Raw genomic sequence first — 27718 nt, forward strand, 5'->3', positions numbered from 1 at the left:
AATTACACTCCCACCCTTTTTGCAGGTGGTTGTTGTATTCACAGATAAGGCAGGTAGCTCTTAGCCGTTTAGTGGCCATGCACAATAGACAGAACCTTGGGCTTGACATTCTTCCTGAAAGAGTTGTGTATAATAAATTTGTTGGCTTCTCAGTTCATAGAGATAAGATGGGTGAGGTAATATCTTTTATTGGACCAACTTCTGCTGGTGCAAGAGACAAGCTTTAGAGCTTACACAGAGCTCCTTTTCAGGTCTGGCTTCTCAGTTTATCTCAGATGGACGAACCGCTGAAAAGTGGTACTGAAAACTACACAATAGGCCCCCAATATTATAACTCCTCTGCTTATAGAATTTCAGGAAATAAACAGGGAAGGGAGAGTGAGAAGCAGAAGGTGCCAAAGGAAACATAGCAGTTTTCTCTTTCCCAGGGTTTAGGTGCTATATTTCTCCAACTGTGGCAGATAAATCTATCCATCAGAAAGACATTGATTTGTATTTTATGTATACCATAACCAACCTCTTGCCTGTGTGGGCAGAAAGTTATAACCAGCCACTCAGGGCCATGTTTTCAGCACAACCACCTTTGTATGAGCAACTGATTGGCCTAACAAAAGTGATTCTGGGGGTATTTTGCATGTGCAAATGGCTATCAGTGTGCAGAGACCAGGCAGATAGGTGGAAATTAGGGTTTTGCACATGCAAAGAAGTGGCCATGCATATTTGGAGGCTGCCTTGGGCTTGGCTGAAAACCTAGCCCTTCAATTTTAGTTTCTACTCATCACCTTGCATGTATAGTCTATTGCGATCTTCATGAGTTTAACACATGCAACAAATGGACGTCAGGACCTAATGTATCCCACTGGCAGATGAGAAAGATGCTTGATATAAAACCACTTTGCTAAAATAGGGCAAAACTCCCATTGACTTAAATGGGGCCAGGTTTCACCCAGGGAGAGGAACATGGCAACTGAATCAGCGAGTGGCCTTTTTGTCATGTGAAATATCCAAGTCAGATGCTTTTAAAAAGTATTAACTTGCAGCTAGTCAGTGTAATTTGTAATTAACTATACCATGCTCTGAGTGAGATGACCAGCAGCTACGCAGTCCAGCCTGATCCTATCATCAGCCCACTGCAGGGCCAGTTAGCTGAGCACCACACTTTGTATTAACTGCACCACTCCCTTTATTCACAGCGTCCATGCAATGTGCATGCAGTTTCCAGCCACTGACTTTTGTCTATCCACAGCCTGAGGAAGGCCTCATGCCAAAAATGTGTCTTTCCAACAGCCATGCTCCCCTAGGAAGAGGGAAAACTGAACATTCCTTAACTAACCAAAATTCACCTCCCCTTACATTTGCATTCTGTTTTGCAGATGGGAAATGCCTCCGATTCCTCAGCGTTCACGTCCACCTTATCAGAGAGAGAAGACCTGATTTTCGGCACACTCTATTTGCTCTTTGGTAAGGAAAGACTTCTTCTTATGCAGGTGATCTCACACCCATCTCCATCAAGGATGGCATGGCACAAGCTACTGACATGTCTGTCACAGGGAGATTCAGGCACCTTGCATTCACGTCCACTAATAGTTTATTACTTCCAGAAAAGTGTTCCATATCCCTTGGGTCCATCTGCGCTCACCCCACTCACACTCTCCTCCATCACAGATGAGTGGCATGAGCACAGGACTTTCTGGGTTCTACTCCTGAAACCAGTTTCCTCTGGGTCCTTGGGCAAGCCACATCAGTGCTCCGGGCCTCAGTTTCTCCACGTGCAAAATGTGGCTAATAATACATATCTCCCTCACAAAGGCTTGTGAGGATATATTCATGTTTTAAAATGCTTTAAAGTTGAAGAGTGAAATATAAGGCCCTGATACAACTCTTACTGCAGCCAGCCATTGGGAACAGGATCAGGCCTCAGATACTTAGCATTATTATTAGCTTCAAGCATGCAAAATGCATTAAGCTCAAGGAGTGTGCACACCTCTGAGCTGCTCTTCACTATCAACAGGAGGCACTGGTGACATCTGAAAGCCAATAAGCGAAACTGAGGTGTAAATATATGCTTTGACAAGGCCTAATCTTGGCTAAAGTGAGCAATGCCATAGATTCCCATGGGGCTGCTGCTGCTCACATGAGTAAGACAAGCAGTGTTTTGTCTGTAAAAATAACAGTGAGGAAAGTAAGGAGAAAAGCTGGCCAGCAAAATTCCAATAAAACAATGTTTTGGCAGAATTTGTCAATTCCGCAAAATCAAAATGTTCTGTGGAGATGGTTCGATTTGGCCAAAGTGCCAATGGGATTCAGCTGGGGTTTCTGTAAGAAGCTTGCCTGGTTCCCTGCCAGCTTGTCCTCCTGGTTGTTGGGCAGCTACGTGGTGCACCATTGGAGAGCCTGAATTTCCAGGGCGTGTGGCTCTGGGGCAGGATGCCCCTGCAGACTGCCTTGGGGATGGGAACTCCAGGGATTGCAGGGTCTGTGACTGCAGGGCAGCTCACCAGGTGGACCACCCTGAGGCTGGGGCTCCACTCGCTTTTGAAGAGAATGTTGGAATTTTTTATTTAGTTCCTCACTGAAACAAAACCAAATGTCAAAATACTGAAATCCTCTGGGAAAGAAATTAGCTCTCTTCGCCCAGCTCTAGGAATGAGTGTGAGCTGTGGGTGAAGCCCTGTGGTACACACTGTGGTGTGTGGAGAGGTGAATAAATCCTGAAAGAAAATGAAGGATAATCTGCAAACGAATGCTGGGCTTCCCCAGAACTCATAGAGCCAGATCCTGTTCTCAGGGAGGGATAGTTCAGTGGTTTGAGCATTGGTCTGCTAAACCCAGGGTTGTGAGTTCAATCCTTGAGGGGACCATTTGGGATCTGGGGCAAAAATTGGGGATTGGTCCTACTTTGAGCAGGGGGTTGGACTAGATGACCTCCTGAGGTCCCTGCCAACCCTGGTATTCTATGAAAAAGTGGAATAACTCCATTGTAGCCAGTAGAGTTACCAGTTTAACTGAAAGCAGGGTTTGACACACTGTCCCACACAGCTGCCTTCTCAATGACTTGACCATTTCAGGTTTCAATAGCTAGCAAGGTAAATTAATCAGCATGTCTTCTGTCTGTGGCTAGGAGATGCTTAATGATGCACCGAACAAAGGATCTCTGCTGTCAGGGAGAGAAGGATTAATGGCTTGGATGCCTCTGGAAAAAAGAGTTTGTGACATAAAGTGATCACCCAGGGCGTCCGATCAGGCATGGGCTCCCGACCTAGACATGGATCACCCAGGCCCTACATCTCAAAGGCCACTTGCTGGGTCAGAATTTTGTCCCCTGACCAACAAGCCTGCCTTGTGCCGTTCCTCTGTACCCTTCCCACAGCTTAAACCCAGGCTGGTCAAGTCCTTGTATTTTCATTCTTGTGTGTTTAGATGGCAGTTTATTCTAAAGCCAAAAGATTCCCAACAGCAGCGTTGCCAGCGCTCAAGATTTAATCACGAGTCTTGTGACATCTGGTGTTTCTCACAGAGCCCAGCCCCGTGCAGCCATGTGATTACATGTAAATCGCCCCTTTCAACAAAGTCTCTGGCTCTTGTGGTGGAGGAAAAGCTTGAAAATGTGACCCAAGTGCCCCCGGAAGGCTCAACAGCCATAAGGCAAAAGAAAAACAACCTAGCTTGTTCGGGTTGTTTAAACCTCCTGATTTTTAGGGGCCCGACTCATGACCGTTGAATGCTTGAGGTTAGCAACACTGCAGTAGCTGATTCCCAGTCAAAGCGAGGGAGGGAAGGACCAGTCTGCCCACACCCCTGCCTTGGATGCTGCATTTCACATCCTAATTTTCCTCCATCCCACTCCACCCAAATGTGGTGATCTTCCACTTTTACTATCAGAGAAAACTCACTTCAGAAACCAGGAACCAATCGCAAAGCAAAGTCATAGGAAATCTTACCTGAACGTATGGTGAAGAAATGGATCCCATGTCATTTTAAACACCTGAGCTCATACATTCATGGGGGCCTTTGGCCCACTCTGTGTCCCATGTTTCGACCTCTGTAAGGTGAGAGGTGTGCAAGCAATGCACAGAAATGCACACAAAAGAGTGCACGTACAACACACAGGTACACATGCAACCGCACCAGGAGTACACAGAAACACAAACACACGACTACAAAAATGACCATACACACACACACACACAAGGAGACGTGTGCACCCCAGAGCACTCAAACACACACACACACACACGCATATGGAAACAGACACACAAACAAACACACCCGCTTACATAATGAAGTGGCAGAAATGGAAAAAACCAGTCTGCTTCATGCCATTCTGAGCTAGCTGGAGGAGGTAAGACTGAGAAAGTTAGCAGCTCTTGCATGCAGCTAAGAAAGATCCTAGAAGATAATAAAGCTAGTAGAATACAGCTAATGAAGAGGCGAGGGAAGGAGTCAAAATAGCTTTGTGGAGGAGTCCTTTAGCAGTGCTGGAAGCAAGGATATGCATTTGCAAACTATTTCCCCTTAAGTGACCCATAAAAAGCATTCAAAAACTATGTATCTGAGAGCAAGTCTCCCCTGCAGGAGTCCTACTTATTGAGGAGAACATGTTTATATTAGCCATTATACAGCTTTGGCATGTAATTGTAAGCATAATATTTCATTTACAAGCTAATCCACTGGGAATTAATTCCAGTCCCACATAACCTGCCCCTTGAGTAGCTAGGTTCTCCTTTGCACATACACAGGAAAATTATTTTAGTGTTACTTAACAGACGAAGAAAACCCTGGGTATGAACGTTTATTTACCACTCTTGTTCTAAATACATCCCAAGACAACAAATGGCTTTTTCCTGTTGGTTAGGCTGGATTTACCCTAATCTTCATAATGTCCTTCTTGTTTATGTTGCAAACACAATATTGTACAGCACAGACTCACTAGAGATATTACCAGGAAGAAATTAAAAGCGGAACATACTCAGCTTCTTGGCATCACCATCATAACAACACTGTCACAAAGCTCACACTCTTTATCCATCTAGAAGGGGTTGGAGGCACCCTGTCTTTAGCCACAGGAATTCAGCTCTGCCTGGACTCTGTTCCCAGAGTCTGTTTCACTGACATTCTGCCTGCTGCCCCATCCCCAAAAGCATCTAACAATTACAGTCCCATTTAAAGTTGCTCTAAAAGTGCTCAGGCAGCCTCCTGCCTTTGGGTGTCTAATGGTTGTTATTCACTGTGCCAGCTGAAGACACTCTTTTTGCCAAGTACAGCAAGTCCTGGAAGCAGATCATATACCAGGAGGTGACCAGCCTTGAAAAGCCTGAAGACACTTCCGCCTTTTGTATAGAGGGACAATGATATTTCCAGGAGAGCTTGGAGAGTTGCCTGGCTCTTGCCCTATATCTGGTTACCTAGAGCTCCTTAAAGCAAACTGAAAGGGCAGTTACCAAGTTATTAGAATGGCCATGACTATGCAGAAGAGACAAGGTAATGTTAGTGTGGAAGGAGCATGCCCAGTGTGAACTATATCATTCCAAGAGCCAGAACAAACAGATTGGACCGAGTGCTTGAGCAGTCCATATAAAACCCTGCTTCTTGTCTCCAGCCAGCCTACCTGCCAAACGCTTACTACCATTGCACAAGGTGCTGATGTAGCAGAGGTACAAAGCCAGGTATTTTATTGATCATGTCTGTCCTGGCTGAGTATTCCCCACATACTCACTACACTCCATATTCCTGCACCAGCACGCAGTGGACTCTGGGTAAAAGCTGAGAAGCAGTTTTCTCCTTGGATGTTTCAAAGTCCTGGTTGGCAATTAAGAAGGGATGTGACCCACAGCATTATAGGGACCCACAGATTCTAAAGTGGGAAATGTGTGTGTGAGATCCTTGTCTGTTCTTCCCTTTACACATTCATACATGCAGTGAGCGGCATCTCTGCACATACACGGCTGCCAAATAAACACAACCCATCAGTGTTTGAGGATAGTAGGTGACTAGCAAGTGAGACCTGCACACGTGCCCTCCTTGTCCCTATGTCATGCACTGCACTGCTGCTAGTGAGCTTGGGTATCCTATACTGGGTCTGTCTCTCTCTGCCTTTTCTCAGGCATAGTCTCTCTCTGTGGAAATTCCTTGCTCTTGCTGGTGGCCTATCGGAAGAGATCCATATTGAAGCCTGCTGAATTCTTCATTGTGAACCTGGCTATCAGTGACCTGGGCATGACGGTGACCCTCTTCCCTTTGGCCACGCCATCCTTCTTTGCACACAGGTAGTTCATTTGCATAGCATTGCATTTAACGGGCATTTCTGCGGGTGTCAGTTTGCAAATCCTGCCTTGACCTGGAGAAGGAATGAAGACTAGGGGCCAAAGTCTGAGCTCAATCACACCGATGTAAATTTGAAATAACCCCACTGAAGGCAAGGGACTTACACCAGTGTAATTGGGAGCAGAGTTGGGCCCCAGATCTCTCCTAATAGGAATTCATACCCTGCACTGGGAACAGGGATCATTCCCAAGGAAGTGAGCCAAATATAATCAGATATGAGCCACCTCAGCAGGAAGAGCCATCCCTCGCCTCCCCTCAGCAACTCCCCCCCACCCAAGACATAGGCTAGTGCTGCTGGCCCTTCTATGGCTACCACATACGCTCCTCTCAGAGATAGTAGCTCCAATTAGTCCCCTGCACTGGCTCATGCTGCTCCCTTGTTCAGCCTCCTCTGGTTTGCCGTACAGTGCACCTCCCTTCCCCACAGCTCAGCGAGAGGTACGAGCCCAGCCATGAATCTGACCAATGCCTGGTGTTGCAGGTTGGAGTCTATCTGAATCCGTGTGGCGTTGTGGGAATGTGTCCCCATGGGGCAGTAGGGAGAGTCACAAACGTGGTCCAAAGAAACCACATGTGGCTCATCAGCTGTAGGTCCCCTGCTCTAGAGCCTTGCAACCCTGCAGGACCTGACCATAAGTGTCAGGTTCGGTTTAGGTATGAAAACAACCTGACCCTCTCAGCCTCGGGTTGGCTCATCTCTGCTCACCGTTCTGCTGGCCGGGGGGTAGGCGAGGTGGCTGCGTGCCCCACTCCTGCTGGCTGTCATCACCTCGCTGCTCTCTGTGTGTGCTGCAGAGCGAGCACGCTGACAAGTCGCAGCACATCTCTCTGCAGTACACACAGCACACACAGCCGCCAGCCCGACCCCTCAGCCAGGAGGCAGCCAGAGACAGATCGTGGCCATGGGGCATAGAGCGCAGGAAGCCCCCACCAGGCCCAGGCCACCCCTCAAGGACTAGGTGGCAGTGCCAACACAGGTTCAGGGCAAAGTGTTGGATTCAGGTGGAATCATTTTCAGAACTGACCTGACATCCTCCAGTTGGGTTGGGGTTGGCTGTGCTCGGGTCAGATTTGGGTCCAGGTCGGGCTTTAAAATTAGGCCCAAGCAGACCTCTACTCTGGCTCCACCCCATGACCGGGGGCTGGTGGGACTTGTACAGTATGTACCAGCAGGTGCTGCAGCATATTAAAAATGAGCTTTGCTAAGATAAAACCTTTTAGCCATGTGCAGCGTCCTTTCAAAACTGACTTATCACCTTTCTGTTTTGAGGGAGGTAGCATGGACCAGTGGTTAGGACACAGGACTGGGAGTCAAGAGACGTGAGATTATTCCCAGCTCTGCCACTGACCTGCTGTGTGACCTGGGGCAAGTCACTTTGCCTCTCTGGGCACCAATTTCCCCATCTGTAAAATGGGGCTACTGATATTAACCATCCTCTGTAAAGATCTTTGAGGTCTGTGGCTGAAAAGTGCTATGTCAGTGCTAAACATTATTACTACTTCCTTAAAACTGACACTCAGGCAGTAATGTGCAAAGAGTGAAACTGTTTCAGTTAAATATACAGAAGGCTCTGGAGCCAGATTTTTAAAAAGCAGTACATGCAGCTTGTGTGTTCAACTGCATGCGGGACTAGCTAATCATGGTTATTTGCATTCCCAATGACTCAGTTTGTGCTCACAGCCACGGTAATTACGTGTACCGTAGGGGCACACCCACATGCACAACTCCTTCGACAATCAGGTCCTAGGTATTTATTTCCCCATTCCGTTGCATCCACCAGCACAGCCTCCTAGAGCCCAGCTCTACCGCTTAGGTAGTTTTGCTTTCTGTGTCAAACCATGAGCTGGAGTGGTACCAAACTTCTGTAATAGGGCGTCTGGTTTGACTGGTGTCTGGTCATACCCATGTGACTTCATGAACTGCAAAAAGCAACTCAGACAAGTTCCCTCTCAACAGAATCACAAGCCTTGCGAGCTCAGCACTTGGTGTAAACGTGAAGGTTTCGATTTTACCTGATGACTTTTCCCTTCCAGATGGCTGTTTAACCATGCGATGTGCACATTCTATGCATTCTCTGGCATGTTCTTTGGCCTGTGCAGTCTTACCAGCCTGACAGTGCTAAGCACGGTTTGCTGCCTGAAGGTCTGTTATCCAGCATGTGGTAGGTGCTGGGATGTGTAACCCATGTTACTCTCTCCACTTCTGCCCTCCTGGCTATTACTTCCAGTAACCCCACTCCATCTTCCCCATTCTTTCACAACTTAGGTTAGTCATAAATCTCTTGGCAGCAGCCCCCTGATAAGCTCTCCATTACGGAACATATTCATTTTAAATTACTCTCATTAACCCAAACAATAATACCATAGCTACTTGTTTTTCCTCTTCTAATTTGCATATGTAAATTAATCACTATCCCATTTACTGTTTGGCGCCATACAATCAATGCAGCAGGTCCTTGGAAGTGTGGGTGGGTGCAAGTTAAATGTATTATTTCACAGCCCCTAATCAAATAGGGCGATGTGTTAAAGCTCCAGTGTCCTTGCCATGTACCAACTGTACACACGACGGGGTGTCAGCTGAGTGATCACTGCTTCCAGAGATCTATGGACCAGCAGTTACTTTCCAAAAGCCATTTCCTAGGGGTGCCAGTGTGGTTGTTGCCCCTTTGCCCATACTTTTCTGTGTGGCTTTTGGTTTTAAGGATTTCATGGATCGTCTCAGGGGCTGGCAATTTCACACCAGTCTGAGTGCTGGGCTGCAGATAAAGACAGTTATGCTGCATGTGTGAGCTCCTACCTTAGTGTTAAATACATTTGGCATGACGGACTCTGTTCTTGCACAGTGGAAATGCTGCACATCTGATTTAGGAAGTTCCCTGTTTTATGGCTCTCGGTCTAAGGGTTATTCAGATATAATCACCATCTTTTAGTTGAATGTTACCCATATGGCTGGTGTTGTGCAAGACAGAAATAAAAAGAAAATCATAGCCCAGCCCCCATAATTGTTCACAGTCAAGGCAGGGTTTATCCAAACTGATCCTAATGACTAGGGCCCTACCAAATTCACGGCCATGAAAAATGTGTCATGGACCATGAAATCTGGTCTTTTATGTGCTTTTACCCTGTACTATACAGATGTCACAGGGGAGACCAGCATTTCTGAAACTGGGGGTCCTGACCCAAAAGGGAGTTGCAAGGGGGTTGCAAGGTTATTTTAGGGGGGAGTCGCAGTATTGCCACCCACTTCTGCGCTGCCTTCAGAGCTGGGTGACCGGAGAGCAGAGGCTGTTGGCCGGGCACTTAGCTTTGAAGGCAGCGCCCTGCCAGCAGCAGTGCAGAAGTAAGGGTGGCGATACCATACCATGGCACCCTTACTTCTGCGCGGCTGCTTCGGAGCTGGATGGTCAGAGAGTGACGGCCCAGCAGCCGCCGCTCTCCAGCCACCCAGCTCTGAAGGCAGCACCGCTGCCAGCAGCAGCACAGAAGGAAAGGTGTCCGTACCCCCAGCCCACAACACTCCTTTTTGGGTCAGGACTCCTACAATTACAACACCATGACATTTCAGATTTAAATAGCTGAAATCATGAAATTTAGGATTTTAAAAGTCCTATGGCCGTGAAATTGACCAAAATGGACCATGAATTTGGTAGGGCCCTACTTCTGACAGATTACACTGCAGAGATAGCAAAACAAAAATGTATTCTAGGCCCAGATTTTTAGGACTGTACCTGCACAAGTTTGCATGCATTTGCACACCTAGTCTGTGCACACAATTATTGTGATTGGACATGTAAATGCTTATTGCCATTTTGGAGGATGATTATTAGCTGTGGACCCAAATTAGGTGCCCAGATGAGCACTCATAATTCTGAACGTCTGGGCCTTCCTCCCCGCCCCCAATAGAGTGAACTCATAGACCTTTTGTCTCATGTATTCCGATGTGAAACATGGAGGTTAGCTTTCTTGGGGCTTTCCTACTTTGGAGAGTGCCTCCACTTAAAAGAGAGGGAGTTAGCAACAGAACATTTTCATGAAGGGCCCTCAGTCTGAAACGGCTCAGGTCAATTGACCTTCAGGGCACAATACAGGGCATATGCATTTATCGAGAGCCCAGTTCCAATGCGTTATTTACATGGAGTAGTACCTGACTCCAAGTGGTCTCTCAGAAATCAGTGGAAGCACTTGCAGTGTCAGAGACTAGCCCATGTGAGTAAGGCTGGCAGAATCATATGTTAGAAGATAGGGACTTGTTAGGGGCTAAGATGGGTGAGGGGGTGGGAAGTTTTGGGGGCTGCTGGGATCATTAGCTGTTCATTTGCAGTTGATTGTTAGAAAGGCTATTTTCCACAGAGGGAAAGGCTCATGCTACAGCATCTGCCCAGGAACCAGCACTGCTCCTACATACAGTCAGGGCAACGAGCCCTGGGGCACCAATAAAAAGACAGCCGAATGCTGCAAAAACTACTTGAATCTTTTCTGGCAAAGTGGTGTGCTTTAGCTAATGCCAAGGAAACAGCTTCCATATCAGGGCCAGGAAACACTAGGGAGTCAGAGCTGTTTTCATAATCACATGAGTGGGAAGCCTGGGAGACTTCCCACCCACAAATTAAGGTTGGATGGCAGATGGAGTCATTGTGGGTAACATTCACTCTCCGCACTACTTAAACCCCACAGTGGGGTCACTTATGGGGGCCTCAGGAAGACCAGCTGCCTATGGGAGCCTTTGAATCCTCTGTGTGCTACGGAGAGGGGCTCCCTGCCTGCTCCAGAAGGCCAGTGCAGTGGGCAGTTGAGGAAGGCTGAAGGATGAGCCACTGGATCCACAACTGCACAAATGCAGGGGCCAGGAACATCCCACCCCCAACAGGAGGGGTTTGAGACGGGCTCTAGAACAGCAAACGAGAGTTAGCGGCTGCACAGAGTGCTCCCACTTCCATTCAGCCTTTGGGCAGGGAGGGGTGAGTTTCACAATGTAGGACAATAACCTGCCCAGGCTTCATCCCAGTGGGAACGTTACTCCTCGAGGGTTGTATTCTAAGTACATTGCATCATGAAGCATAATCTGAGTAAACCAGAGCCTATATCTTTATACATAGGCACACAGTAGTGAGCGTATGCCAGACTCATGCAGGTGTGGCATGAAACTCTGTCTCTAAACGGTTCTGGAGACAATTAAGACAGGCTGATTAGAACACCTGCAGCTGATCAAGAAGCTGCTAGAATCAATTAAGGCAGGCTAATCAGGGCACCTGGGTTTAAAAAGGAGCTCACTTCAGTTTGTGGTGCGTGTGAGGAGCTAGGAGCAGGAGGCACTAGGAGCTGAGAGTGAGAACGTGTAGTGTTGGAGGACTGAGGAGCACAAGTATTATCAGACACCAGGAGGAAGGTCCTATGGTGAGGATAAAGAAGATGTTGGGAGGAGGCCATGGGAAAGTAGCCCAGGGAGTTGTAGCTGTCGCACAGCTGTTCCAGGAGGCATTCTAGACAGCTGCATTCCACAGGGCCCTGGGCTGGAACCCGGAGCCGAGGGCGGGTCTGGGTTCCCCCCAAACCTCCCAACTCCTGGTCAGACACAGGAGGAGTTGACCTGGACTGTGGGTTCACAAAAACGGCCAAACCGAGGGCTGCTGTGAAGCTCCGAGGCGAGCAAATCCACTAATAAGCAGAAGACCCACCAAGGTAGAGGAGGAACTTTATCACAATATATAACACTGGGAAATAATTAACACTGTGGGGCCAAATTTGCCATGGGGCAACTCCCTTTTGCAGCACAATTTTCACCTGCATTATTTTTGCCTGGACATTAGTTGTAGATGCTAATTTGAGTGCTTGCAACACACCAAATTTGGGTGTGAATCAGGCAGTTAAAGAGACATGTACTTAGATTTGCACCTGCTGTTCATTGTCTGGGTACAAATTGCACCCACAAAAGAAGAGCTGAGGGCCAGACACCTCTCTGTAAACGTACCCCATGTTTTTATATTGTCCTGGAGGGATTACTTGCATTTTCTCATTTAGACTGCTGAACTTGCCAACCAATGTATCTTCACAGAATTTGGATTACAAACAAATATGGATATAATACAAACCAACAATATTAACTTGATTTGCAGACAAGTTCTCCAATAAATTCCCCCTGCAGCAGCCCAGGATGGATACTGAGTGGGAAGGACACAAGTAGCTGGATTTCAGTCACTCGTTGCAGTGGCATCCATCTTCTGGCTGAGTTTGGTAGATTGGTGATTTATACACACACTAACGTCTTTCTGAAGTGGTGTGCCTGGGGAAGGGAAGTCCAGGTCAGCCTACGACGCAGCATCTCAAAGGAGGCCATGATGCTGGGTAATTAGGGCCTGATCTTGCTCCATTGTAGTCAAGGGGAGTTCTGACATTGACTCCAGTAAGCAGGCTAGAGCCCTTTGGGGAGCTGTATGCTTAGCAGAACATGCCATGTACCTTGTAGGAATCCAGATACAGCTAAGTGACTAAACTGATATCCTGCTTGGTAACAACTAAGTACCTGAAGAACAGACGGGGGTAGTGAGCTTCTGCAGCCCCTGAGCCTTAAACCACCATCGGCAGCTGCCTTTGCCCCGCTCGGGAGCACATACCTCCAGACAGGTTGGAAATGTGCCTTTCTGTTCTAGCAGACATGTTTGGCATTTCCTCTCTCAATCTTTTTCTTTTCTACACTCGCTCATCCCAGCCACACAGTGGGAGGAAGCAGCACCGAAAGAAGAGAAGCAAATTTTAAATTCTGCAGGAAAAAAACAAAACAAACAAAAAACCCACAAAACCTCCTATAGAACTTTGCTTGGCAAATGCCACCAGTGGCCACATTCTCTGACTTGAGTGGCACAAGGCACCTGCCAAATTCACACTTTTGCAGACCCCAGTGGTGTGATGGCACATACACAAATACTGACAGGAGGAGTTATCCAATTTCCATGTGCAAAATGCCCATTCACATGCAAGGAAGGTACATCTCATGTTTCTGAAGTCTCACCTTCTGCGATCTCTTTGGAGAACCTAGCGCTTAGTGGTAAGGAAAGTGGTAGCTAGAGCAGGGACGCCTGGGTTCTAGTCCCATTTCTGCCAATGACTCCCTGTGTTACATTGGCAGAAGTTGTTTGATTGTTTGTGCTTCTGCCAGCTGTATAATGGAGATAATAAATAGTGACCTACCATTTAGGGATTTGCAATAATTAATTGCTTGTATGTAAAGTACTTTGAAAGAAATGAAGGACACAAGAGAAATGCCACTGTTACTTAGCATATTACTAGATGAAAGTCAGAGCCAAGCTTTCAGCTGATTTCTCATTAATACTTCTGTCAAATTTGTGGTGCCTCCATTCTTCACAATGCAAACCCCTGCTTTGCCGCAGCTGTGCGGGGACACATTGACTTGCTTGCATGCTTTTGCAGATGCATGACTGGCAGCCACAAAGCAGATTGTCCCTACAGGCTAACAGTCCAATTCATAGAGATAGCACTGGAAAGAAGTCACATCAGTTAAAGCAGCCAACTCAAAGCTTATGGGATCACTTTGTATAACTGCAGAAATTATCACAAAAAGTGGGGAAAAAAGATAAAGATTAAATTTGGGCATTAAAAACCAGCCAGGTACCAGCATCTTTTCCCTCTGTAATTTCTGTTTCTGCTCTCTAGATTATTACTGCACTTGGTTGTGTGACTTCTTAAGCTTATCTTCCTGTAATGCACTTGTGCATTTTCCACTAGGAAATGTCTAATCTCAGCATATTTTTAATTGCTTAGTTTCAAAAAAAAGTTATTCTAACATATGTCTGAAGATTTAGCTTTTTAAATTAAGCCCTTAGAAGATCAGAGAGTTTAGGATTTAAGGGAGGGGGAGGAAACTCAGAGAAAAACCCAACTCATGTTTCATCAACTGGCTTTTCTGAAGTAAACTCTGATAACACTGATTTAAACTTAAAATAAAAGCTCTGATCTTTCTTCATTTCCAGATGCAAATCCCCCCAGGCGCCTCCCCCAAGCTCTTATTTTCATCAAGGTTTAGGACATCTGTGGCTTACTTAGCATTTCACCTCCAGAATTTTAGGGAATCATAGAAACTGGAGCTGAAAAATTTCCATCAAAGCCATCTTCCCTGGAACCAGTACAGGACAGAACTTGCAGGACTGCCCCTCAGCTTATTCTTCAGCACTCTGGCCCCTATTACTAGCCTTTATATTGTAGGGCACTTGTCATACAGAGATATAGATATATCTAGCGGGCACTATACAGATGGTTAGGTAGTCACAGGTCCTGCGCTAAAGAGCGTACACACTCAATATGCAGTGAACTTACTACACTTTCAAAGCGTAGCATAGAGTATGCTTTAACTGCAGAGCTACTACGCTTGAAGGGTTTGTGTGGTGTGTATGCAGGTCATTTCAATTAACTCAACCCCAAATTAGTGCATAGTAAACCCCACCTCCTTCCCCTGTGTAGACAATCCTTAGAAGGCAAGGAGTGAGGGAAAGGGAATATTACAAAGTAGAATTGCCTGGTCCAGTTTTAGCTATCCAAATGCTAATGCTCCCTGTATCTTGCATGTGAGACTATTGCCAGTGAAGTAGATCTCACTCTTGCGTATTTCTCCTGTTATTCAGGCGAAACAGGCTTTACCTCAATTTCCCCTGGTTACGTGGATCATCTCACCATGAATTCCATGAGCACCTGCATGGAAGAGGAAGGCCAGGATTTCTAGCTATTACAGTCAGTCAGGGTTTTACCACTCACTGGGGCAAGTCATTCCACCTCCTTCTGGGCCTCGTATTCCCTGCCTGTCTGATGGGGATAAGAGTACATGTACACTGCTGTGCTTAATTTGTGCCAGGGCTGAGCCACGGCACCTCTGGGCTTGGCTCGGCTCATCACTTATGAAGGAAAAAAAAAAATTGTTTGAGACCCAGCACCTTTTTCATTACAAAGTAAGCCCTGGTGTACTGCCCTGCCCAGCGGTTTGGTGAGGCTTCATTAGTTACTGTTTGTTAAGTTCTCCAAGGTCCTCAGCTCCATGCAGATTGTTGTTCTCCATTCCAGTGTTTCTCTGCTAAGCCAAGGCTGATTGCTTCAGCTCAGGGGTGCCATGCTGTGCAGTGTTCACGGTGACATCCTCCTAGTTGGACACAGGTCAGACTGGTGAATGGCAGGCTGCATGCCCAGAGTTTGTTACACTGGCAGAGTTCCCTGTAACAATCATCTCCTATCACTGAAAGGAACTACAGTGAAGTGGAAAAGGTTCGTTTCCCAGCAACCAACTAATTGACAGCTTATTGTTCTATCTGATGTGGAGTTACACCAGGGGTGACTTTAACCCACTGGATATAGGATAATGTGCCTTCATACCGAGAGGACTTCAAGCCTACATTTCCAAAAGGCCACCTGATTTGTACCAGAAGTTGATAGGACTGCTCTGGGATAGCTCTTGTCCTACCTTATAGGATATTCAGAGAGAATGGTGATAGGCAAATCCTCCTCCCCTTCAGACCAAGGACCTGTGGAGTCCCATAAAGCTCAGTCCTCCTTCTCCAACTCTTTCGAGACTTATGGGGAACTATGAAATGCCATGGCCTCAAATGCCAACAGCACAGAGGACAGCATCTATATATCATCACAAATAGCCTCATTTCCCTCTGCCTGGCTGAAGAAGAAACCAAGCACAACACAGTTGATGCTGGGAGAAGACGGAAACACTTTGGAGACCTACCAATTATCACCTTGCCCTGCATCAAAGGTCTCTGCTGAAGATGGTGACATCAGCCCTCCTGGACTCCTTGCTGCTGATGAGCACATGCCACACTGTGACCACAGACATTGTTCTTTCGTTTGTGACGAGCCAGAAAATGGCACTTCAGCTTAGCAAAGAGGCCTGCCTGCAGAGATCAAGGCCCTCTGACCCTGCAGGCTGGGCTCCCTGCCACTCACTGGATCTAGATATGAAGATTCCAACATCAGGAAAGCATCAGTAACTCCAGAATGCAGCAGCCTTCTCCTCAGCAACTCCAATCACCAGGAGCACTTCATTCTCCCCAGCTCCTGATGCGCTGCTCACTACCCTGGCTCCCTGTGGAACACGGCATCAAATTCAAGGTCTCAGAGCTAAGCTTCAAGGCCTTTGAGGGGATTGTCCTGAGACGTCACAGGGAGAGGCACCCTTTGAATAACACCTCCCTCACAGCTGCTTTTCCTCAGGAAGAAAGAAGCTGCCAGCCTCCAGTGGAGCTTGTGGAAGCAGGGCTTTCCCGGCAACAGGGCCAAGGCTCTGGCACGCCTTACTGGGGAAGACCGTAGGTCTCATGCTTCGAGCCCAGAGAGACAGAATGATGCAATTGTGCATGCAGTGACCATAACTGGGCGCATGTTCATGGTAACTTTATGCCTGTTGAGGCATGTAATTACGGAAAATGCAGGCCTAAGCAACATGAGCCCCAAAGCTCCATATTTTTGGTGTCTACCTTTAACAACTAACTCCGATAGCTAGGACACCTGTCACCTGAGACTCAGACCCAAATTAAAGTCAAGTCAAATGTTAAATACTGTCCTGCATGCAGTAATGTATGAAAATACCCAATCCAGCCTGTTCTAGGTATATAGACACATGCAAAATCAGCCTTCAGTGCACATTTGTATTGGATTTCCATTCTGATCATTGCCCATGGCAGATACAAGGAAACACTGCCTTTTGGATTACAGCCAACATTGCTAGAATATTACTTTGGAAGGTGGGGGACATCATCTGCTGCTGATGCATCCATACAGTGACTACTATCAAAACAAATGGAAGTGACTGGTATATACCAAAAGAAGGATATACCCCTTGAGATTGGAGCTGTCCATCAGCACTGACATTAAGGGACACATTCAATTGGCTTCTGAAAGTATTTGCAGTTGCAGCCATGCATGTGTGTAAATACAAAGTTTCATGTGCAGAGATGCAGACTATTTACTGTCCATCAAATAGTGCATTTCCAGAAGCCCTTTGAAAATGCAGTCCTGAGCCCATGTAATGTAAATTGTAAAGCTTTGTCAAAAACCTTGGAGGAGCTGCCAACACTTTCTTACACAATTCCTCTGAAAGTAAAAACTGAGGACAATAGTTATTCAAGTAACACTACTAACTGAAGCTGAGAAGAGTGGGGGAGGGGGAAGATCTCTGCTAAGGGCAGTTGGGTTTGTAAAAAAATCTCATCAGTCCAAAAGAGCATTTGCTACCTGCAGGGAAAGCAGCATGCATCAGGGGACAAGCCCAGAGCTGGGGAGCAGGAGACATGTTCTCTTCTTAGCTCTGCTTCTTGTCTGTGACCTTGGGCAGGTCACTTAGCCTGTCTGTGGTGCCTCAGTTTCACTATCTTTAAATTGGGGGATGAGAACACTGATCTGCCTTTCTAAGTTTGCTCTGCAAAACCAAAACTAAGGAGCGGGGTTTATATGTGGGTCCTATTTCATCTCAATGCCCTACATTTGGGGTTGGCTCAGATAAATAGCTCCAGATTATGGCCCTTTTCTGAAAGCCAACCCCTTAGAACTGAGGGAACTCAGCCCTTTTCTTTGGAAACCTACCAACAGCTGTCATTTCTCTCTTTTGCAGGCAATAAGTTCTCTCCCACACATGCTGGTGTCCTGTTACTGTGTGTCTGGGCATATGCCCTTGTCTTTGCCGTAGCTCCTCTAGCCAACTGGGGCAGTTACGGACCAGAGCCATACGGGACAGCCTGCTGCCTTAAGTGGAAAGCTTCAACCAGGGAGGCACTGATCTATATTGTGGCCCTCTTCATCTTCTGTTACCTCTTCCCCTGCCTTCTGATCCTCATCTCCTACTCGCTCATCCTTTGGACAGTGAAAGTGTCCCGAAGAGCCGTGAAGCAGCACATGTCACTACAGAGCAAAGCCAACAGCGTGCACAGCTTGATTGTAAAGGTAGGGCAATGGGGCTTGTGTGCAGCAATGAAAGCAAAGGGGCTTTGCTGGGAGATCTCCCACCACACACGGGGAAAGTTTTACTAAGAGGATACAGCATGGACTGGAATGCAGGACCCCTGGGCTCTGCTCCCAGCTCAGCCAGAGATTTCCTCCGTGACCTCAGGCAGGCCAACTCCCCTCTCTGTGCCTCAATTTCCCTGTCTGTAAAATGGGGATAATTATACTCATCCACCTTTGTGGCGCTCCTTAAGATCCTTGCATGCAAAGTGCTAAGTATGATCAATTATTGAAAACAAAAAATAACTGGAAAAATAATCTGATTTGAGCCCGCTAAACTATTAGGAAAGTTCAGGCTCTGAGCCAGTTTGCTGCAGAATTCAGCAGCTTGAGCCTAGCTTCTAAGACAAGCTAAAACATCATACACTTTGTCTCTATCTCTTCTCCATTTGCCACTTACCAGGGTAGTGCCTGATACATGTCTTGTGGGAGCTGGATGATCTTGCAGGGGAAAGGACTCAATGATCTCTCACTCTTATAGTCTTCTAGTGCAGCTGGAACTCCTGCCCAGCTCATTGGCTGAAGACAGTGTGGCATTACACAGGATTTTCTTTACTGATCAGGTCACTAGTACTTCAAGTCCAGCATTCTGCCTCTGCTAGTGGCCAATACCTCATGCTTTAGAGCCGTGGTTCTCAACCTGGCTTATGGCACACAGCTGCAACCCATGTGACATTCACAGGGCCACACAGGTAGTATGCATATTGTGTGGAAGTGGCTCACAATGGTAAACAGGTTGAGCAGCACTGTCCTCCTCTCCTCCATGCTGCTGGCCAATTGATCACATGTGCCTTTCTTTCCTAACACCAGCAGGGATCAGCTGATGCCAGAAGTATGAGGGTTCATTACCCTTTCCTGAGGAATTAATTGCTCTGTCAGCTGAGATGCCCTGAGCACTGCCCAGGATTTGAAGGCCAGATTCTCAAACAAGCTAGGCATGCAAATATATGCCTAATATGTATGCACATGGCTAATTAGTTACATTAGGTCCACAGTTATCCAGTTTGATTGCACAGCTACAGTAAATGCACACACATTTGAGGCTTGCAGTTGCTGAGTCACTGGAAGATCTGGCCCAAGCATATCTAGGCCAACTCAGTAGAAGACTAAGAATTCTGAAGCCACTTGCTCCTCCCTAGAAATAGGCCCAAACCAAAAGCCAGATGCTATGTCCTCAAATTTTGGGTGAAATTTGGATCTGAACCCTGGCTCCAAATTTTGAAGCTGTGTCCTATTTCTATTCCTCTCCAAAAGGAAAAAAATATGTACACTATTATCCAAATACCCCTTAACACTCTGGCAGTCAAGACACACAATGGAGGGGTGGGAAAGCGTGGCTAATAACTAACTAACTGAGAACATGAAAATAGGAAGGGAAAAGATGGCTGTTGCCATTTCCCTGCATAGTGACACATGAAAGAAACACACAGGATCATGACTGAAGAAAAAATTCTTATCAGATCAGCAACAAATAATCTTGTCTGAAACTATTCCATCCCTCCCCCACATTCCCCAGGCACAAACCATTAAAACAAAGGGAAGTGCAGGCTGAAAATATGACCCCGCCTTCCTTCCGTATCTCAAAATCTGAGCGTCTCCTGACTATCTAGCAGCAGAGTGGACTGTTCCCAGAGCTGCCTTGATTTGTTGGCAAACACATTCTCCTTTTATTACAGAGGAGCTTGGAGCCAGGATGGCAAAGCTACCTTCACCAGTGACAGATGAAGGCAGCTTCCTGGAGGCAATATACAAACATGTTAAGGTCTTGCTCACTCAATTGAACACTGGTTTGTTTGGAATTCTGAGTCAAGCATTTGAACGAGTCCACATGAGTCCATATTTCTTTGCACCTAAAATAATGAGACTCCTTGAAGGCTTCTGAAAAGTAGAAGTGTTTACCAAGCCAGATTAATTCTCCAGGTGTTTATATTTGTGCTGCTAGTAATACATGCCTCCTCCACCTCCTTATTTAAAGCCATCAGATGGATTTGTTTTCATATTAAATTACATTGAAAATAATAAAAAATGCTGCCTTCATGACTCACAGTTCCCCAGTCTACAAGCTAACACTGTAATTTTCCAGGGGGTGGGGGAGAAGTCTGTCAAAAGAATTGATACCTTTTTTAAAGGAAGAAAATTTGATTCTCTAACAGACTCAAATGTGCATGTGGTATTGGAGGAAGGATGGACTTGTGGTGAAACCACTGGACCAACACTCAGCTCCTAGCCCTGCCACTAACTTTTGTTTGTTTGTGCCTTTGTTTCTCATCTGTAAAATGCAGGAAATAATGCCCCTTCCTCCTCCCCATTCGTTTGCGGTCTCTCGATGATACATTCTTTGGGATAGGGACCGTCTCTCTGCACAACAGGGCCCTGTTCCAGTTAAGGCTTTTTGGTGCAACTGTAATACAATAATGCTTCTCGATCCCAAAGAGCTTATTATGTTCAGCCTACTTGTGCTTTTTGCTTTCACATCTCATCATGATAAGGAAAGCCTCAGGATTCTTAACCTTTCCCCACCAAGCATCCTATGCAATGAACAGAATATGGTTGAAGCAACTAACGTATCTGAGCTGTAACATGCTGACTTGCAATTTAATCATTTACATATGAACCTTCCTGCACGTCCAAGCATATCACAGCTTTTTAGATCATAGCTATCTAAATAAACAGAGGAGTAGGGCTCTCAAACTGTGTTCAAAATACCACTCCAACTGACATCCATCCCAACATACAGCTAGGGTTAAGACTTCACAGCAGGAGAAGGCAGACAGGGGATCTCTCACACACACCACCTGGTTTCTTTTCAGCACCACAGTCTCTCTCAGGAGCTATTTCCTGCAGTTAGGTCTCCTGACCACACAAACATATCTAGTGCGGATGGTCTGTTGGCAACTGGGTGGGAATATTGAAAAACAGAGACCCATCTAACTATTGTGCCAGGGGTCCGTGGCATCACTTCTCCCCTGAGACACATTGCTGCAGATGGGATAGCAGCCAAAATGCTCACTGCAAAGCTAGGAGCTGTCTTTATTACTATTCTTCATACACATGTGTATGCTACAGAGGAGCTGTTGAGGAAAAGTTTGATCTGGAAGGGTTGAGCCAGAGGGCTGACTCTGGCCATTAGGGGCCATGGCTGAACGGTTTGGGGTTAGGTTCAAAGTGTAACCTCCCATCCTCTCAAAGCTTAGGGATGCTTGGTCTTGGGATTTTGGCATAGGCCTGTGTGCACTTCAGGAGGGTTGTGGCGGGGGGGGGGCACTATGCTTCATACCATAGTCATTTCCTTTTCTCTTCCAGCTAAGCATTGCTGTGTGCATTGGATTTCTGGCTGCCTGGACCCCATATGCAATTGTTGCCATGTGGGCAGCCTTTGGAGATGCCAACCAGGTGCCAGTTCTGGCCTTTGCACTCTCTGCTGTTTTTGCCAAGTCCTCGACGACCTACAACCCTCTGGTCTATCTGCTCTTCAAACCAAACTTCCAGAAGTTCCTCTCCAAAGACCTGTCCCTGCTGCAGGCTATCTGTGCTGTCATCTGCTGCAGCCACCAAAGTGTTGTCACACTCCAGTCTTTCCAGACCAGAGAGGGCAGAACCTCTGCCAGGCTCTCCACAGCCTTCCCTGAGTCCCCTGGGGCTTGCAGGAACTGCAATGACACTTTTGAGTGTTTCAGTAACTATCCCAGGTGCTATAAGCTCACCCAGCAGCCCAACCCTACAGCCAGGCCCAATCCCCTGGCAGACGGGCCTGCTTGCCAGCCGGCTCTAAAAAGGACCGTGCAGGTCATGGTGCTTGTTACAAGGAAGAAGTCGGGAATGGGGACTACAAGTGTGGCAGGAAACGTTCTGCCTTCAGATCTTGTGAAAGATCTTATCTGAGCACCCAGAGGGGCCAAGAGCTCCTGAGCAGGGCTAGGTCTCCCCCATCCTAGACAGCAGGAAATATTTTAGCCTCATATAAAAAAATCTGTTTATATGTCTGGTGGGTCCTAACCTGCAAGACACCCTTTATGCGATACAGAAAACTGTACACCAGCCTTCCATTTTTGCTGTTGCAATTTTGGGCCCACAATTTGTCCCTGCAAAAATGGACACTGGTGTCTGAAAATCTGACTATATATTACAGTTATGGATGTTTCCCCTGAAACATGCGCCTCAGGGCCCTTTATCTTTGGTTTTCCATATTCTGGTGCTTTGATGGCCAAGCATTAACTTTATTCTCTTGAGAAGTATTGTCTAGCATGCAGGGCTGGGAGCTAGAAAGTCCTGAGTTCTGATCCCAGCTCAGATACAGATTCCTGTAGCCTTTTACAACCAAGTCACTTAATCATGTCAGTATTCCCACTGATCTACCCCACATGGGGATTGTGAAGATTAAGTAGTTAATGTTTGCAAAGTGCTTTGACTCTAAAGAGACCTATATAAGCACTAAGTATTATATTAAATCTTGAGACATCACTCTGTGCTTATGTCATATTAAGCAATTCTCTCACATTAATGCAAACCACCACCATTAATATAAAATAAAGTCCTGTCCTACAGATAAGGATTTGGGTCGACGATGATCCTATTCAACTAATACAGATTTCGTATGCTGCTCCCCACAATGTGAACAGCGAGACTGCAACTGCATGACATCCATTTAGATGGATTTGCAGTGATGCAAGACTGGGCTTTATTGTCCATTTAGCTTTTTAAACAACATGTAAGCAAAACATTCCTAGGGGAGGGGACTGGGGTAGAGGAGAGCAGAGTAGTTATCAAATGGTCTGATCCAAAGCCCATTGAAGTTGATGGAAAAAAATCATGATTACGTGCTGAACTCTGTCACGGGGCAGCTTACAAGGCAGAAAAAGATGGAAGCGAGAAGCCCGTGCACCAATCTGGTCAGCTCGCATTGTTTCCAGAACTCCACCTTCTAATGGAAGAACAGAGTGGGCACAAATACGACACATTTCTATATGTACTCCTGCATAAGCACTTCAAGGAATGAAGTTTACTAGAACATTTGGATAAATAAGGGAATCCCAAAACAAGAATATCCTTCTGTGACAGAAGGAAAGACTGCTATGTCCTGGATATATACAAAAGGATCAAACGCCAGAAATGCCATGTCCAAGAGAACCCAGACTGGAGAAAGAGTGGATACATGGAAGACACAAAGAGATGCCCAATATCTTTACTAGAGTGTTGGCTATTGGAATTACATATCCCAAACCATAAAACAAACTGGGGAAATGAAAGAAATACAACACCCTCAGGAAAAACCATCTTCAGCACATGGAACACTAGCTACCATGTTGTATAATATGCAAAATATATTTCTAAGATCCTGTAGAAACTCTGTGGGTTACCAGGAACACTAATCAAATGAGGAGTGAGAGAAAATACACACTGGAAATGGAGCAGACAGCCAGGTAACTCATACACATTCTGGATGCACTGAAACCAATGCATCTTAGAAGAAGTTACTGGCTAAGAAAAATGTCCACCCTAAATACGGGGTGGGGGGGAAGAAAATGCCTGCCCACAGTTGCTCCAGCCTTGCAGTGGTCCGACTCATCTTGTGACTCAGCCCTCCAGCCAGACCACTTTTCATCCCGCCCCTTCGAGGATAACAAAATCCAACAAACAATAATCTCATGGCCTCAAGATGAGTCTTTGGCCCAAGTCTGGACTCATTAGTATTACCATCACCCCCAGTCTCTGGGGCCTTCAACCAGTTTTTCCAGTGGCTGGTAGGGAAACCCAGGCTTTCCCTCTGTTCTAGGTTCCAAGCCAGGGACCTTGTATTAAGCAGGCAAGGTCTGTCTACTCAGGCCCTCTGCTTCTTCCTACCTCAGCTATCTGCAGGCCCCCCTAATAGCCCCTTCTTGGACTCATCATGTAGCAACATTGCTCACACCTACCCCAAGGGCTCAGGCTTCACCTGTCCTTCAGGGCTGTGGTTTGCAGGATTCCCCTTAGAGTTCTCTAAAGGATCCCAAGCCAACCATATAAACTTAAACCACCTCTGCCCCCACTGGACTTGAGCTTCAGTCCTTTAGAAATCCTCCCTGATACTCTGCTCTTCAGCTGAACACCAGCTCCTCAGGGCTGCCTCCCTGGAGTCATATCCCCCTTTTGAAATCCACCATGGGTGCTAACTCCCTCCTATTCCCTCTCCCTTATTTTCTACCAGAGCAATCTCAGAGAGCAAGAGCACACAGGATCCTCTGTGAGTGAGCTTTCTATGTCCTTTTAAGGAACACCTGACTCATCTTCAGGTGGATCTGCTAATTGATCTACTTACCACCCCTACAGGTGCCAGCAGACAGGCTAATTGAGTTCACAGGCTCCTGTTACCCCTCTCAGGACCAGTGTGGGATTTATACTCCATCACAAGGGAAGGTGGGGGAGGGGGAAGATAATACACGTTTTTTAGCAGCAAAGGACCAGATTTTGATGCCCCGTAACCCACACTCATATTGAATTGTACCTTACTAACACAATTGGCTATATTGATTTCAGTGGGGCTACATGCAGGGTAAGGATCTACAAAGTGTGAGTATGGGTGGCAAAATTTGGCCCTAAATAAACAGATTCTCCCAGCCACTGGAAAGACAGAGCAGCTCAGACACTAAGAAAATGGCTCATAGTATCTGCGCTAATATTCAGCTGGCCAGATGCCTAAAGAACACCCCACCCCCACCCCCGGCCAAAAAAAGTACAGAAACTGCTTCTAGACTAAATTTAACAAACACAATTAAAACAAGACTGCAAAATTCTCCCCCCTCGTTTGACTCTTATTACTTTAATGTAGCATTCAGGGCTGGGAGGCATCATTCACAGCATCTATTCCCAAGGTTGCCATTCAGTTCTTGCATCACCTTGGGTAATTCACATCACCGCTCAGTGCCTCAGTTTCCCCATTTGTAAGATAGTTTAGCCTCTGTGAAAGCCTGATTATCACTAAGGTTTCTAAAGTGATTTTAGATCCTCAGATGAAAGGGGCTATTGAAATGCAAAAACATTGTTGATAGGATTCTTATTTTCCAGGATCTTTAAGTATCTACTTCTGTTTCATATTAAGAAATGTAGGATTGTCATAAATCAGAGTAACTCTCAGAGCCAGTGACTGGGTAACAGCTGCTCCAGTCAATTTCACATGGAGGTAGATGGGACACTAACTACTAATAAGAAATGCAGGAGCAGAATTGCCAGTGCTAACTGTTCAAAAATCCTGAGTCAGGTCCCAGAAATCCAGGAGATTGGCTTAAACATTCTGAGATTTAAATAAAATTTGGGGTACTTTATATTTCCCTCTGGTTGCTGAGCCTCCATGAGGTTTTCAAGCTTTTCTCTGTAACCATAAGTATGAAATAAATAAATAAAATGAAAAGTGAAATGCTCATCTAATCACATGAATCCAGGAGCTGGAGCTTTAAGAAAAACACCAAATATTGTGAAATTGTTGGAAACACTGTGAAGAGTCACCTGGCAGAACAAGGAAAACATTTTGAAAACCCTGAACACCCATTAGACCACATCATGACAATTGGCCCATGAACAGAGCAGAATTCAAAACGGAACGAGGTTGTTTTCACGATCTACTTTGAAACCCTCAAGTGAAGGGCATGGTCTCTCTGGGTCTAAGCTGCATTAAGGCCTCTTCACACCTCTCTGGTAGTGCAAATGGGGTTGGAAAGCAACCAGGTCTCCTTAGCTGGGGACTCTTCTCTGCTGGGAGAATCTCTAGCTGGCATAGAACAGATACAGCCAGCTTATACCACCCCATGCCGCCTCCCAGTGTAGGGAGTATGATGGAGGCAGATGGGGGTCTGCTCAGAATGCACTGGGCTCCAGTAATCCCTAGCAGACAGATATTATTCATACCCAGAATAATTTTGAGCAGCTCTGAAATAGTTTGAGGCCAGCATGGAACCGGCCCAAGGTCAGGGAGCTGTGCTGCTCAGAATCCAGCCTTCTATGCTCTCACATAATTTTGTTTACCACTGAAATCATGATGCTCCTCACATAGCTCCTTTCACCACAGGAGCTCACATTACTTTGCAGTCAGCAAGAAATTTAGCCTTCCCACAGTCCTGTGAGATAGGTAAGAATTGTTATACCTATCTGCAAAAGGGTCAGCCAAGAAGCAGAGATGTCAAGAGACACTGTTAAGGTCACAAAGAGTCAGTAGCGGAGGTGGGAACAAACCCAAGCTCCCTCATGTAGTGATTAGAGCAAGCTGCCTTCCTGGTCACATTTATGAGCTAATCCTAACAGTGATTTTCTACATCAATTTTTCAGTAACATTAGTTAATTAACAAAACTACCCTGCTCCACAATCCATTCAGCAGCACTGCAGGGGAGTGGCATTAGACCATTGATGCATTTAACTGGAATGGTAAATTATTTTCTCTCTAGTGAACTATTGGCAAATACCACCTCACATACACAGTGCTACTGTGATAACATGTTGCTCTGTATTCTTTCCATAGCACACAATAAATTACTTGTCTTCTGTACTCTGTAATCTGATTCTTACCTTTTTCTCATGGATTATTCTCTGCAGATACAGATATTGCTATTCTCTCTGAGCAGTGGAATATTGCTATCTTTTCTTAGCACTGTGTGGACTTCTCAGTAATGCTAATACTTTACGCTTGTGTAGCAGCATCTGTTATTCAGAGAGCACAAACCACTTTACAAAATATTAATTAATTTGAGCATCTTACAAAAGAGAAAAGTATTATCCCCATTTTACATATAGGGAAATTGAGGCATGGGAAGGTTAAGAGACTTGCCCAAGGTCACCCAATCAATCAGTGGCAGAGCAGGGAATACAAGTCAGGCATGTGGTCCAAGTACTGTGCCTTCACCAGGACTATAATTCTGGTGCATACTTCTCCTGCCCCAGTTCACAGAGTTTATCCAATAGTGCCTAAAACATCTAGGGCTGAGAATAGCCATAGGATAGAAGAGGAAAGCAAAGCTCAAAATTCCCCAGGAGAGGGAATTACACTCTGTGCAGGAAACAGGAAGGAGGAAAATCATCCATCAGCTGATAAGATGACACACAGTCCAAAAGGTTCTTCTGTAATTTGATATTGGCTATGGATTGGGGCTTCATGTGATATAAATTTGTGAGTGTCTCATTTCCACTGAGGAAGCTCATCTGCCTCAAGAAAGTGTCTCTCTCCACTAGGCCGATACTGTCCGAACACATGACTTATGAGGAGAGGCTGAGGGAACTGGGATTCTTTAGTCTGCAGAAGAGAAGAATGAGGGGGGATTTGATAGCTGCTTTCAACTACCTGAAAGGGGGTTCCAAAGAGGATGGATCTAGACTGTTCTCAGTTGTAGCAGATGACAGAACAAGGAGAAATGGTCTCAAGTTGCAGTG

General features: G+C 46.1%; 1 protein-coding gene across 1 annotated transcript in view; it reads left to right on the forward strand.

Annotated features, from left to right (window-relative positions):
• The window catches only part of LOC102929897 (opsin-5), a 41249-nt gene extending 13651 nt beyond the window's left edge, over positions 1 to 27598 (forward strand). Inside the window, exons 2-6 of the mRNA XM_007059843.3 lie at positions 1374 to 1461; positions 6104 to 6266; positions 8359 to 8486; positions 17939 to 18267; positions 21631 to 27598. Of these exons, the coding sequence (XP_007059905.2) occupies positions 1374 to 1461; positions 6104 to 6266; positions 8359 to 8486; positions 17939 to 18267; positions 21631 to 22209 (1287 nt within the window). The 3' untranslated portion in view covers positions 22210 to 27598. The remainder of the gene's footprint in view (positions 1 to 1373; positions 1462 to 6103; positions 6267 to 8358; positions 8487 to 17938; positions 18268 to 21630) is intronic.
• The last annotated feature ends 120 nt before the right edge of the window (positions 27599 to 27718 follow it).

This window comes from Chelonia mydas, chromosome 13, assembly GCF_015237465.2.
Source record: "Chelonia mydas isolate rCheMyd1 chromosome 13, rCheMyd1.pri.v2, whole genome shotgun sequence".
In the NCBI taxonomy this organism is placed as follows: domain Eukaryota; kingdom Metazoa; phylum Chordata; order Testudines; family Cheloniidae; genus Chelonia; species Chelonia mydas.